The 14,109-nt window shown below is 47.0% G+C and overlaps 1 protein-coding gene across 1 annotated transcript; it reads right to left on the minus strand.

Moving 5' to 3' along the window:
* Positions 1-335: 335 nt before the first annotated feature.
* On the minus strand, positions 336-10,094 carry LOC125940234 (uncharacterized). The gene is made up of 4 exons (XM_049656064.1): positions 10,000-10,094; positions 7,371-7,486; positions 1,928-2,218; positions 336-799 (listed from the first exon to the last, which is right to left on the minus strand). Exons 2-4 carry the CDS (start codon positions 7,407-7,409, stop codon positions 590-592), a joined length of 540 nt encoding a protein of 179 aa, XP_049512021.1. The 5' UTR covers positions 7,410-7,486; positions 10,000-10,094; the 3' UTR covers positions 336-589.
* Between the last annotated feature and the right edge of the window lie 4,015 nt (positions 10,095-14,109).

Here is a 14,109-nt window from a genome sequence, read left to right on the forward strand (position 1 = left end):
ATTACGAACTTCTGCATCTTTGGGGTAACTTCCTGTAAATGTGAGGGCATGTTACTCCTGTGCCATGAAATGAATTTACAGACGTCCGTATGTTTCACTGGAAATTGCTGTAAATATGATAGTGCGTTTTTGCAGTGCTGTGGAATGAAATTACGGACGACTGGATATTTCGCGCGAAATAGTTGGCAGCCGATGCTGCCAGGAAGAGTCCAATAAGAACGGCGTTTATTTTTAATTTTTACAGTGTACTACTTGTCGTTGAGTACAGGCACACTAAAAATTGGGTAGTGATTCTGCAAGATCGCACTGGTCTGCTTTTATTTTATATGGTGCATCTAGTGCTGCTTGTTGTCTTTATCCTGTCTTTAGCAATTTTCTGCACAATCGCGCCACCCTGCCTTTGATAAAATAATTACACGTACATAAAGAGAACGCTCTTTTTATAATGTATTGAAAAAAGGCGGATAAACGTTGAAATTACTTTGTGGAGAGGAAAATATATACACGCTACAAGTGATATCCAAGCTTTCATACAAAACAGAAAGATAGCGGTGCTTCCGGTGTCTGCAACACCTTGAACTGCTGGCTGCTAGCAACGGCGGCGCTTGCTGTAGACGAAACCTGCACAAGGTGTCAAAGTCTCTGGGACTACAACACTGAAGCCGGTTAAGCCAATCTGAACCGTTCGGGCCAGCTTGTGTAATCGCCCGTAGTCTTCAAACCCGCCACAGCCTCTGGTCTCGTCCAGTTCAACGTTAAAGATGGCCACACCATCTGACCGTTCATAGAGATCATCCCACTGAAAATAGACACATCGGAATGCGCATGTTGAGCCACGCACACAGCAGCAGCAACACACGTAGAAGCTTTTTTTTTTTTTTTTTTGCTTCGCAGAATCGGCAAAGATTGACACAGATCGCAAAGTATCAAGGCAGCAAGAAAACACGAATTTGTATTAGGATACAATAGGTCGTTGGCGACATTAGTCAAAAACTTTCGCAAGAGCACCGTGTAAGTATCTCTGTCCTGCTATACGGTAGGCAGTAACTATACCAGACCACTATAACTAAGTAACTAAGTAACTATACCACACATGACTTGGGTTATTTTTATCCACGCCATACAGCCATCCCTTCTGCAAATAAATGGTTCACTCATTCATTCAATTATTCATTCATTAATTTAGGGTGCCTCGGAAGACAAAGTCTCCGAAAAATCAACGCGAATGACGAGCTAGACGTGAAATAAGGTAATCACAAGGCTTTAGCCATTTATGCAGAGTAAGAAAGAGAATAGCAACGCCAGCTATTTAACGAATTCATGCTGTGGAATATCCATATTCAACATCTAGAAACCAAGCTTCCTTGAGTGCATGTTGAGAAAATTGCAGCCAATATGCTACCCAAACACACTAAGCTATAGTTATGCCGCGATTCTTTTTTTTTAGTCATACGTTAACTACTGTCATTTAATGACGGCTACTACAACTACTAACAATAATAATAAGCTAGCAATGTTACAAAAAGGTGCGCTTAGAGCAATAGCTAATGTACCATCCACATCAGCGTCTGAACCACTTTTCAAAAGCTTCAGTGTCATAAAAATTAGGCCCATTGTTGAAATGCATCTTATTCAATTGTATAAGGCGCAAACAGATCTCAAATAGATCTGCGAGCCGCTCGGACAACTGACAATTAGTGAAAAAGAGCAGAACTGGATATAGATGCGTTACAATATCCTGTTCCAGGTCTATGCGAAGTTTATTTTCACACACTTGCGGACTGACTTATCAACGGCATACGACTTTTTCCACTAGATCACAATCATCACCCCCCCCCATTGCCCCTTCTCTAGCAAAAAAAAATTGTGGAAGTGATTGGAGCAACGTCCGTTGTGTGCATGCGAGAGGTTTCTGAAAGCAGGTTACCTTTGACAACTCTTCATTAAATGTAGCAAAGTAGTTGCCGGTCGTAGTGCTGAAGTCGGCGGTGGTGGTATTATCCCTTACTCCTCTGCTGACATCGGCCTTCAGGGAATCCCAGTAGCAAAGAAGTGCGTACGATGTCATGAAGCGACTTTCACACTCAGCGTAAATTGTGGAGGAAATGTCTTTGTCTTTCTTGGGTTTGAAAACCAAGACTCCCATGCTCTCCGAGTACAGGACGGTGCGGTTGAAGTTCTCTTGGAGGAGCAAACCCCTCAACTCTATCGCTCCAGCCTGGAAATCATAAAGGAGGTGGTAAAACGAAAATTGTAAATTCTGGTCAAAGCAAAATACTATCCAATGCGCGCAGCTAAACGATTGCAGAGAGAGACAACACTGATTTATTTATTTTAACTACAGGGCACGAAGCACCTTCGGTCACTTTTTTTCTGCTGCGTCATTTCTTTTAACTACAACAATTTCCCGACGTGTGAGGCACTACACTGTTCTTTTGTAGCCGCGCTGCCCCAAATGCTGCGCCCTTTCTGTGTGAGTGCACTTCGTTTAAGGTGTAAATGCCGGTGTATAAAACGCTGCTGCCAATACCGGCTGCTCATCATCGTCATTTGCATTGGAAAGCCTGGCCACTGGCTGCCACTATTAACATGGGAGGCGCCGGAAGTACGCATTTTGGCGTAGAGGATCTTTTGAGTCGTGTTGCGTCTCAAATTAGCAAGGACAATCTTCGTCTGCCTCGTTGGAACCGACGATCATTCATGTGCGCTCGCCTACACGTGGGGAGCCAATGTGCCTCCTGGCGGCGGACATTTACTATTGACGGGCAAAGAAAGACGCTGCCTTCTGTTCATCATCAATCACGGCCTTCTGTGGGAGGTGTGATGATTGTCAAGGCGTCTACACTAATCACAACAAGGAGACTGCATCCGATGACCCCGATGGAAATGGAATCAACCTTTGCATCCTGATTGCCTCGTAACTGCATCGTAGGCGGGAACGAAGGTCAGACATCATGGGTGGAGTCCTGTGAGAAGTTTCGAAATAATGAGGGGGATGCGACTAAAGTTATATCCGTCTGATTGGCCGCGACAAGGTCATCGGATTCCTTGTCTCTGGACATTGGGAAAACTACTGCTTTAAAAAGACTTCTTCAGTGTGTCCTAGTGTGGGTTGACAACGCGTAAGGTGCCTTGATAACCGTGATGATGGATGCGATAATCCCAGTATAATCATGTAAATATTTCTAGTGTAATGCCTATTGTATAAATGTCAGTAAACTCGTTTCTGTAACTTCAACCTCCCTACCACCACTTTTTTCACCAGCAAGCAATTATTGACGATAAAGGCAGACAATGGCGCAGGCCAGCTTGGCTGACTTTGTGCGAAGCTCCGCTTGCGCAGGCGAGCTACCACGTTATAGACGCCCTGGCGGCGTAAGCGAGCGAAACCTTTAGGTGATCCCTGACTGCGAACCACGACTCAGCACTAGAATCCCAATGGGCGCGACATGGTTTTCAAAGTAGAGCATCTACCGTGTTCAATTTTAGGTGTCTGTACTTGGAACTACTGTACTGCTGTCGTCTGAGTGGCGGTCGTGGTTTGGTTGAGGTGTCACGCACCAGCGAACAGCATCATTTGAACGAGAGCTATGAAACAACTTTGGCCTTTTTATCAATATGTTAATATTCTTACTCGCCAGTGATGTTCAGTCACCATGACCTAAGAACGATCATGTTTTGGCAAATGTCATGGCTACAGTTTAGAGGTTTGATAAGTGAAAGCCGTAAATGGCCTACGTGGCGAGGATATTTCGCAAGATTCCGTCGATAACGAATCAAAATAGTCATCTTCTACAATTCATGCCCTCTAATTTTACTTTGTGGCCATCCAAAAAGTAGCCCGGATTCCGAGAAAAGTGTCATTGCCAATCTCTAGCGACAGCATATGCTAAAAATGTAAGGCGATTGGATTTCGATGCGAAGACGCTTAAGGTTCATGCATAGATTTGCTGTCTTGGTTTCGTGAACATTCAAATTATGTCCTGATCAGACTTCTAGCGGAATCTAAATGCATATCTAGGGTGTGTCAAATATAGCTGCTTCAATTTTCTCTCAATAAATAAGCTTTGCGGATTCGCGACACCTCACTCATTGTCGAGATTTGTTGTAACTCTAAATGCCTAAACATTTTTTCCTGCTGTGTTATACTTTTCGAAACACACGACAGCGTAAAAATTGGTGGAGCTATCAGTATTTTATTTATTAAATCAAATTTTACTGAAATGGCTAGCTAGCGAGTGTGTCCCTTGGATCGCGTGTATATTAATGCAGTAGGTTTTACTTAGCCCCAAGCAAAATCTTCGTCTTGACGTCTAGAATTTCGGTTAAGAGGTTAAGCCACAAGCGGAGCTTTGCTTATGTAAGAAAACAAGCTGGCGCCGGAAAACCACTGCAGAATCTTAGAGCTCTCTGTGGCTGAAGAGACAAAAGACATTATTCATACAGCATGGTTCTTATATCGCAGTAGCGACGCTAATAATAACAAATTCTAGCGGGCTGCATTTACCAGAGTGACTTTCAGGATGCCAAACTATATATAATAGCCACTGAAGACTAGTGTCCTCCTTTTCATAAAGCTCACGGCGCCTGCATAATAACGTACCTCGTGCATAAATAAGAAGCATCTGTTTTGCAAATAATGTAAACATCATCCGGATCTATTTAAGAATATCGTAGTGAAATGTATTTCCCCGTTTCATTCCATCAGAAGTGACAAAAACACTCAGGAGGATATTAACCAATGGACTAAGCGTGGCGTAATTCGTGGTAAATAAAATAATGCAAAGGTCCAGAAGATACTTGAAAACAACAGGCGAAAGTCGAAGCAAAAGGAAGAAAGTGGCCAACGCTGTTTCATAACTTAAAATTGATGTATGCAAAAAAAAACAATTTCTGACGAGAACTTTTTACACTTTTTTACTAGCCATCCTTGCCAATTGAGCTACCATAATCGCATTAGTACATCAACCGCCAGAACGATCCTTAAGTGTGCCACCCACCCTACCTCTATAATCAATATATTCAGGCCGTGTTTGCAACGAACAATACTATATGATGTATTTAGCAGTTCAAAGAGGAGCGACACGGACCGACATGTCGATGAACATTGCCCTCTTGAATGAACCCTCATGCTCGCACTTGATTGCGGAAAACTTCACCATCTTTCCTATGCCACATTTGACCGGCGGTTGCGTAGCGCGTTATCGTTAATATTGTCGCAGTTTTCGAAGCGAATAGGTTTCTATGGCTCTTTCACCCTTTCTCGTGGTGGATGTTTGATGGTCGTTGTTTGGCGGTTAATTGTCGTACTTTCACCGCCTATACAAAGGCGCCGATGCAAAGTGCGTGTGCTCTCGCGAAATCGAGTAGCACACTATACGGCAAAACATAATTCTCGCTACAGTAGACGTCACGGCTCTATCCACCAACATTCCAATCCCTGATCGTTTATCTTCGATAAAGGAAACTCGGTCCAAACACAATGCAAAACACTCTATTGAAATCTGACTCTTTTTCAAGTAGTTCTAACATATAACTACTTCGAAATTGAGGACAATTACTACCTAGAGGTACTTGGGACAAGTATGGGCAGACCTTCATCTCCAAGGTATATACAGGATGTCCCATTTAAAGTAGCCAATGTTTTAAAAACGACGGAGTGTGCTAGGAGGCTCAAACCAATTCAGTGGTGTTGAGGATCGCGTGTCCTAGTCAGCGGTATTTTTTTCGTTGTGCAAAGTCAATTAATTAGTATAAACTAATTGCCTAACTTTTTAAATATTGGCTTCACCAAGACAGTACCAACACGCAGATCAAGACTGTACCAAGTTGTAGATCACATTTAAAAATGACCGACGGAAGTGTTTGCAACTAAGTACCATTGATGAAGCTTCTTGTAATTGCCTTGAAAGAAACCCCTCGAAATACAAAAAAAAAATCACCGCATATCCACGGAGTGAATGCTGATGAGTGGGCGAAGCACCGGGGGATCATTCGGTTAACCGTTAATCCCCCGATGCCGGCAAGCGGACCCAGAGGCGGCGAGAGCGCGGAAAGCGGCGGCAAAACGCAGGAAGCGTTCTCTACCTGAGGTTGGTGGCGCCGATGCTCGGCTCAAGCGCGAGCTTCGCGAGCCCTCAGCTCCGGGTCCGCTTGCCGGCATTGCCGTACTGCTGCGGCTTCGCTAGCCCTCAGGCCCGGGTGCGCATGGCGGCGTTGCCGTGCTGCTGCGGCTTCGCTAGCCCTCAGCTCCGGGTCCGCTTAATGGCGTTGCCGTTTTGCTGCAGCTTCCCGCGCCCTAGACTCCGGGTCCGCTTGTTGTCTGCGTCGCCGTGCTGCAGCAGCTTTGCGAGCCCTCGACTCCGCTTGCAGTTGAGCCGCCACTCTCGCCTCTTCATCCATAGCGGGCGCGCCGTTATCAGAAGCGACCGTTATCATCCATGGCTGAAGAGAGGAAGAGAGCGCGCGTCCGGAACGAACGCCCTTGGGCACTGCAGCGCCCCTAGCGGACTCCATGCAAACCAGAATTACGGACGAGAGAGACAGAGAGCGCGCGTCGGGAACAAATGCCCTTGTGTACCACAGCGCCCCTAGCGGTCTCCATGCAAACCAGAGCTAAGGACAACGGATGACGAGGGAGGGACAAGGCTCGGCCCTAAGGTGATTCGCCCCTAAAACAACCCCGTTATACCGCCACTACTTCAGCGCTCCCAGAAAGAGCAGGAGAAGGAGCAGCAGACGTGGATAGCTCAAGTTACTCGTTTGGTCAACTCGCGGTGCATTCTTGAAGCTTCCCTCATGGTAAAACAGAAGAAAACTTGGCCTAAATCATAACCTTTGGTGTCCTGCTTGTCGTACCGCACAATCCCTCTGCGTTTTAGACAACACAGGCGGCATCCACCTGACTGGATGCTAATGAGCCTTAATCAGACTTCTATATTGGTTGCTAGCAAATTGAGCTACGTTGATGACGAGTGAGCACAAAATGAGTGTAATGGCGCTTCGAATATGCGGCAAGAGAGAGAGAGAAATAACATTTATTAGCCCCGAAGGAACTAAAGCCCAAGTCCGGGCCTCCTGGTAGGCTCATGCCTCCTGGCCCAGCACGTTCTTGACGTGCTGCACCAGAAGCGGCCACCATAGTTTTTCAAACCTCCGTGGGGGAGGGGTCCACTCCTCCCAGCTGCCAGGACGCTGGTTGTGTGGTAATTTGGAAAGTATCGTCTTTTTGAGGATGGCGTTTGCAGGGCACTCCCACAAGATGTGTTTATTTGATGGATAGGCCCCGCACTGTTTACAAGTGGGGGAGCCTGGGTCCCTGTTAATAATATGCGGCAATAGATTTTACAACAGCCACAACACCCACTTACGTAGCTGGGTGCATGAGCTGTAGGATCTGTGTGAGTCATGAGCACAACTTCACACTCTTCTTTGGGCCTCAAGTGTGCGGCCGTTGTGAACCTGAAGTATTAATGTGCGCACGTCACTGAAAAACAAGGCAATGAAATGATCAGGGCACATGTAACAAAGCTTTCAGTTCGTGAATATTTGTCATTGCAGTGTTAGTTAAAACAATACGCCACACGTCGCGATTGGCTGGCGTGGGCCCTCTGCGAACAGTTCTAGCGTAAGGAAATATTTGACGTATGCAGACTCACATTTTCATTTTGATTCTTGCAATGAGGCAATGTAGTTTTCTTTTTTTCAACCTAATTTTGCGTGGTCAAGCTGAACTCCTTTTTTTTTTCGGAAACTAGATGTTTTAGACAAGTGGCGTAGATACTAAAGCATGCCACAGGACAGGAAGTGCTGAGCGACATATTAATTGTGGAAACTAGCGACATAGCTAGTTTCCACAATTTCCGCGGTGTATGCGATCGTCGTGCCCTTATTGATGTGTTTATACTCCTGGCTGAAGTTTATCAGAATCACGTTTGCTTGTCCTCTTTCCAGGCGAGCGATTCCTGTTGGTACGCAAATTTCACGGTCGAGCAGTAAATGTTGCTTGCCCTCGACGATTTCTTCTACGTCTGCGGGTGTTTCGACTCCGACGGAAAGGATGATACTGGAGCGAAGCGGGATGCAGACTTGATCGTCGAGCGCAATAGGAACAATAGGCGTGGAAGAATTCGCTAAACAGCATCGAGTAGACCGGGAGCTAAAGAGGCTCGTCGAGTATTTGGAAGGCAACACCGACGTTGTCCCTAGGGTATTTAGGCGATAATTGTCTTCGTTTTCGCTGCAAAACGACATCCTCGTAAACAAGGACTTCTAACCAGTTCGCGCCAACTACGTTCTTCTTCTCTTCGTCACCGACAAAGAGAATCTCGACGTCGCCACTTTTCTCCAGCGCGCCGAAGAAGCACGACAGCTCACCCGCGTGCGCATCAAGAACCAGCAGAGGACCGACAGCTGACACTACAATCTTCGACGAAGCTACATCGAGTACCAGCCCGGCGATCGTATTTGGGTTTGGACCCCAATACGCCGTCGAGGACTTAGGGAAAAACTTTTGCGACGCTATTTCGGACCCTACAAGATCATCCGACGTGTTGGCGCATTGGACTATGATGTCGTGCCAGACGGCATTTCGCCGTCACAGCGGCGCCGCTCACGGCCTGAAATAGCCGATGTTGTGCGCCTTAAGCCCTTCTACGAGCGCTAACTGGGATATTGTTTTACAGCGAAGCTGTTTATGACTAGGGTGCCATGTATTTTTCGTGTCCATCAACAAATCTGCGTGTGCAAAAACTCCGCTACTAAATTCGATGCAAAATCGATTCATTCTATGCAAAAGCTTATTCGTCTCATCACTTGGATATGCATTTTCAGTAGAATAGTTATCAAAAGGCACCATTATCAAGATTAGTATACTCTCAGGTAGATAATAAGAGTTTCACAAAGATTTGCCGCTGCGCGACCCACGTCAGCCATGTGTACGCTCGCACCGCCCTCTTTTTGTCGTCGTTCTACTCGCTTGGGTGCCTAGTTTCCTTCCGCTCTCCCGGGGTGGCGGTCCCGTCACGCGTGTCTAGTTTCCTCCGGCTCCCCCGAGGTGGCGGTAGACTTTCACGCGAGTGTATGCCGCCCATCAAGGCCGCTGATCAAAATGAAAGTGTGTGCGTGTGTCTTCCTTCGGAATGACTGCCCGCACCGCTCAAGAGAAATAAAATTTGCTCATACCTTTCACCTAAATATTGCGCTGGTAATCCACCTTCACATCAGTGAAATGGCGCGTGACTTTTATTTTTGCTTAGTTATTTCTCTTCACGGCATGTGCTTTAGCGTCTTGCGCTTGTGTTTGTAGCATCGGGACGATGTTTTTTAAGAGGGGGCCATTGACACGTGTACTTATTTATCCTTTTCTCGGGGACTGCATTTCACCCACTCACAACTTAAAGTTATCGCTCAGCGCAAGGCGCGCCTGCAGGAATGGAACTTATTGGAATGTTATCGATGGTTCTATCCGTTGTCTATTATCACCGAAGCTTGCGAAATCTGATTGCATGCGCGACATGAATTGTGTGGTACTTTCTGGAAGACACGCGGGCCCCAGTGATTACTCTGGAAACTTCGATGATCGACTCATGTATAAAAGCCGACGCGCTTGACCGGCAGCTCCGATTTTCGACGATCGCTGACTGTTCGCCGCTATCGTTGCGCTTTCAATAGAGCCTGTCTTTCTGGGCACAGTTACGCCCAATAAAGAGTTAGTTTCGTAACAGTTTTGCTACTGTGTTCTTGGACCGTCACTACCACGTGACAATATTGTGCACTCAAGACAACTGAGCACTCAAGTAGATAACGTTACTGCTGTCGCAAGTAAAATCGCCCGTTGATTTTAACAAAACAATTAGATGCTGTGCTTCTGGCAATCTTTCATACTGTCATTTGTAGTCGAGGTGCGTTTGGAAAGGAGACGGGAAACATGAGCGTTCGATTGCGGATTAGCTGAAAAATATTAAGTACATAAATTGAGAACACCTACCGGTTACCCACCTGAATAAATGCGTATCATTCACAAACATCTGCATAACCTTCTTCCTTATAAGCTGGACTCCGAGAAACGTCGTCGCCATCGGCGTATTCTGCAGGACACGTGTGAACACCTGTCGAGAACATGGTACAATGCGTTAGTAAGTTTTCTTAATGCGCGCAGCATTCTTGGCATTGTTTGGCGAGTTTTCTTTGTTATTTTGTGTCTTTTCTGGAGCGAGTCCGACTCGGGACCAGCCAAGTCGAGAGCAGAAGCGGAACTGTGTTTATTCAGGGTGTACAGATTCAGGGACGCGTTACATAGGTTGCGCCAGCTGTCGGTTAAATTGAAAAAACGTCCCATAGATGGGTGAAGAGGAGGAAGCGATGTGCATATATAACACGCCCTTCTTTTTGATGAGAATTGGTTTTCTAGCTAATGGATGCGTTGTTTACATAAAACAAATTCGAAAGCGATCGCAAGTTAGGAATATTTTGGGCGACGTTTACTCTATAGTTGCGTGAAGTCTCTCCTCAAGCTGGGGTATCGCGCAGGACGCTTGATCCTTCCTCCGGAACGAGCAGCTTGAGGTGGACCTGGCCGAGGATGAATTTGCTGAGCTGGAACTGGTGATACGCTTGGTTGTACGCTGATGCTCTTGGCTCAGCTTTGCCGCAGTCCTCAGGTAAAACTAGGTAACAGTCTGTTCCGGAGCTCTTGGTCGTAGATGGATGCAGTTTCTGAAAAAGGTACCTCCAATCTTTACGGCGTTTCTACGAGGTTTAGGACCGACGTTGACCACTGTGGCTTTTTTTTTTCAGTTTTGAATGTGGCGAAGCCATACAAGCTGACGTGGAAGCAATGGCGGGAGATTTCTTGTGCGGCAGTCACCATGCTTGTGCTGTTCCCTTTGTCTTTTCTGGAGTAGCGTGTGGTAAGGTGTGGTCGGGAAGCTTGGTTTCAGGACGCTTTGTAGGGTTGGTAGGATGTACACAGCTGTCTACCCATTAGGAGCACAGCTGGGAATCGTCCTTCTATAGTTGCGCTGAGCGATTGATGATTAGCACTACTGTGAGGCGCTTGCCTTCCTCTGCTGCCTTTTCCTTCATTGAATTGGCTGCTTGGAAGATCATTCCTGATAAGTCATTCTCGTTCGATGGAAGTGGTGTGGTTTCAGTGGTCTTTGCTTTTCCTGGATCTGTAGCGATCTCTTGAGGTGTAAGTTGATGACCCAGGAGCGTAGTTATTGGCAAACTTAGCTGGAGCATGTCCTCGTTGAAGTTAGGGTTGTTGGCGCGTACTACTATGAGCACCTTTCTGAGGTCTGCCGCCTGTCCCTCAAAGTTTTCTGATCTTATGCCACTAGATCGTCGTCGAAGTACGGCTTGACGATGAGCTGCCGTTCGAAGATCCTCTCAGCATATTGCTCGGAGAGCTCAGGAGACAGTTGGCCGCTGCCATGTTTTATTGCGATAGCAATTACAGGGACAGTCCAAGCACATTTTTGCCGCCGTCGGCGGCGTCGCCATGATGTTTCGTATAAAGTCCAAGGGCGATAACACCGTCGCCGCGCGCCGCATGCTGTATGTGCAAGTGAAAGCATGCGAGAAGAGCCGACGATCGCAGCTCCTCTCGCGCGCGCAAGGGAGGAAAAGTGGGAGGAAGCGCGCCGTCTTCCGTCGCGCGCGTGGAACCGGGGGAATGAAGGGAAGGGGAGGAGGAGGCTGTGTATTCTGACAGCAACTGCGTGATGCGCGTGGTCGCACCGGCTCTAACTTGAAAGCGATCTGCGTTGGGACGGAGTCTCGATGGGCCGACGGCTCATACCTTTGTGCGTGCTGTGTTCTCGCCGCTCAGTTTGCGTTGAAGCGATAGCACGAAGGTCACCTCCTTTGCTGCTGCCACCGCGCTTCCTCACGCCAGCGTTTTGACAGCGAGTGTCCGCGGTCATCGAGTGTAGTGTGTTCATAGTTGCCTGTGCACGTTGACATCGTGCTTGTTAATTTAGATGGTAAACGAATGTTTACAAGTTTGTACAGCCGATAAAATTACTATCGTTACATCGTATAGCTGTCTACAAATTTGCTATCGCAATCGATGTGTCGCCTTTGGGGCGAAACTGCGACTTTTTTACTTTCTCTTTTTTTTTTCATGACGACAGTCGGGTGGGCCCACTCGGCAGGCTCTTTGCCTTCCGTGTTGACGAGGAACTTTAGGGTGCACTCCTCTTCAGTTGAGCAGCCCCGCTCGCATTCAGCGTCGATGGGAAGTGTCTGTCCCGTATACGTAGTCACTCGCACAGTTCTTGGCTTGAATGCAGATTGCTATGGTCATGTGCTAAGTTTATTCTCGGCAATTATATTAAGTCGGAGCCGGTGTCTAGCTTGAAGCTGATGTGTGCATTTACGCTGACCATTTCTATCCGTTCCGAGTTTTTTTTTATTGCGATAGCAATTATATGGACACTGCAAGCGGATTTGTGCCGTCGGCATCGTCGCCGTCGCCGTGAGGTTCCGTATAAAGTCCAAGGGCGATAAAATCATCGCTGCGCGCCATATGCTGCATGTGCGAGTGAAAGCGCGTCAGGGACGCGCGCTTTCACGGAGAGCGAACGCACGGCGGAGAGTAAACTCGATGTCTTCGTTGTGCGAAGGGCCGTGGGGGGATGGGAGGGAGGGAGAGGAGGCGAAGTTTAGCTGCGGCACCAAATGCGTATCTTGCGACCAGGCGCAAGGGCAACTGGCGACTCAATCTCCCACGCGAAAGGAGGAAAGCGGGAAGGCCGCGTGGGAGGGAGGGGTTGCGGCTTTTACTCTGTCAGCAACTGCGTACTTGTGCTTTGCGCGGCTACGGCCTGTCACGCGCACCGTATCTTGAAAGCGGTCCCCACACGTTCTTACCTTTGTATGCGCTGTGCTTTCGCCGCTGAGTTTCAGTTGAAGCGATAGACCACAAGAACCTTCGCTCGCTGCTGGCACCGCGCTTGCTCACGCCAGCGTTTTGACAGTGGTTGTCTGCGGTCATCCAGTGCGATCTATTCATGTTTGCTTGTGTGCTCTGACATCATGCTTGTTAATTCAGTTAGTAAGCGAATGTGTCCGAGTATATGCAGCTGATAAAACTACTATCCCTGCTCCATATCATCATCATCATCAGCCTATATTTCATGTCCACTGCAAGACGAAGGCCGCTCTGGGATCTCCAATTACCCCTGTCTTAGCGTATTCCAACTTGCGCCTGCAAATTTCCTAACTTCATCATCCCATCTGGTTTTCTGCCGACCTCGACTGCGCTTCCCTTCTCTTGGTATCCATTCTGTAACCCTAGTGGTCCACCGGTTATCCATCCTACGCATTACATGGTCTGCCCAGCTCCATTTCTTCCGCTTAGTGTCAACTAGAATATCGGCTATCCCCGTTTGTTCTCTGATCCACACCGCTCTTTTCCTGTCTCTTAACGTTAGTCCTAAGATTTTTCGTTCCATCTCTCTTTGTGCGGTCCTTAACTTGTTCTCAAGCTTCTTTGTTAACCTCCAAGTTTCAGCCCCATATGTTAGCACCGGTAGAATGCAATGATTGTACACTTTTGTTTTCAACGGCAGTGGTAAGCTCCCAGTCAGGATTTGGCAATGCCTGCTGCATGCACTCCAACCTAATTTTATTCTTCTGTAAATTTCTTTCTCGTGGTCAGGGTCCCCTGTTAGTAAATGACCTAGATAAACGTACTCCTTTACAGACTCTACAGGCTGACTGGCGATCCTGAATTCTTGTTCCCTTGCCAGGCTATTGAACGTTATCTTTGTCTTCTGCATATTCATCTTCAACCCAATTCTTCCACTTTCTCGATTAAGGTCCTCAATCATTTGCTGTAATTCGTCTCCATCGTTGCTCCAAGGCAACCAGTAGGTAATCTCTCCCAAAAAACAAAGGACCTAATAAAGAAACGACAAAACATGAAAATGTCAAACTCAAGAGATCAGATAGAATTCGCTGAACTGTCAAAACTGATCAACAAGAAGAAAGTAAGGGATATTCGAAATTATAACGTGGGAAAGATTGAGGAAGCCGCAAAATATGGACGCAGCATTAAATCAGTAAGAAGAAAGCTTGGCATAGGGCAAGGGAAGATGTATG

Source organism: Dermacentor silvarum, chromosome 9 (genome assembly GCF_013339745.2).
Source record: "Dermacentor silvarum isolate Dsil-2018 chromosome 9, BIME_Dsil_1.4, whole genome shotgun sequence".
NCBI classification, from domain to species: Eukaryota; Metazoa; Arthropoda; class Arachnida; order Ixodida; family Ixodidae; genus Dermacentor; species Dermacentor silvarum.

What these genes read in the sequence shown, in the direction of transcription:
- LOC125940234 (XM_049656064.1), bottom strand. Translation starts at nt 7,409, where the DNA reads ATGACTCACACAGATCCTACAGCTCATGCACCCAGCTAC. An exon ending in CAGCTCATGCACCCAGCTAC is followed by an intron (nt 2,219 to 7,370) that starts GTAAGTGGGTGT and finishes TATGATTTCCAG; the next exon opens with GCTGGAGCGATAGAGTTGAG. An exon ending in TTAATGAAGAGTTGTCAAAG is followed by an intron (nt 800 to 1,927) that starts GTAACCTGCTTT and finishes GTCTATTTTCAG; the next exon opens with TGGGATGATCTCTATGAACG.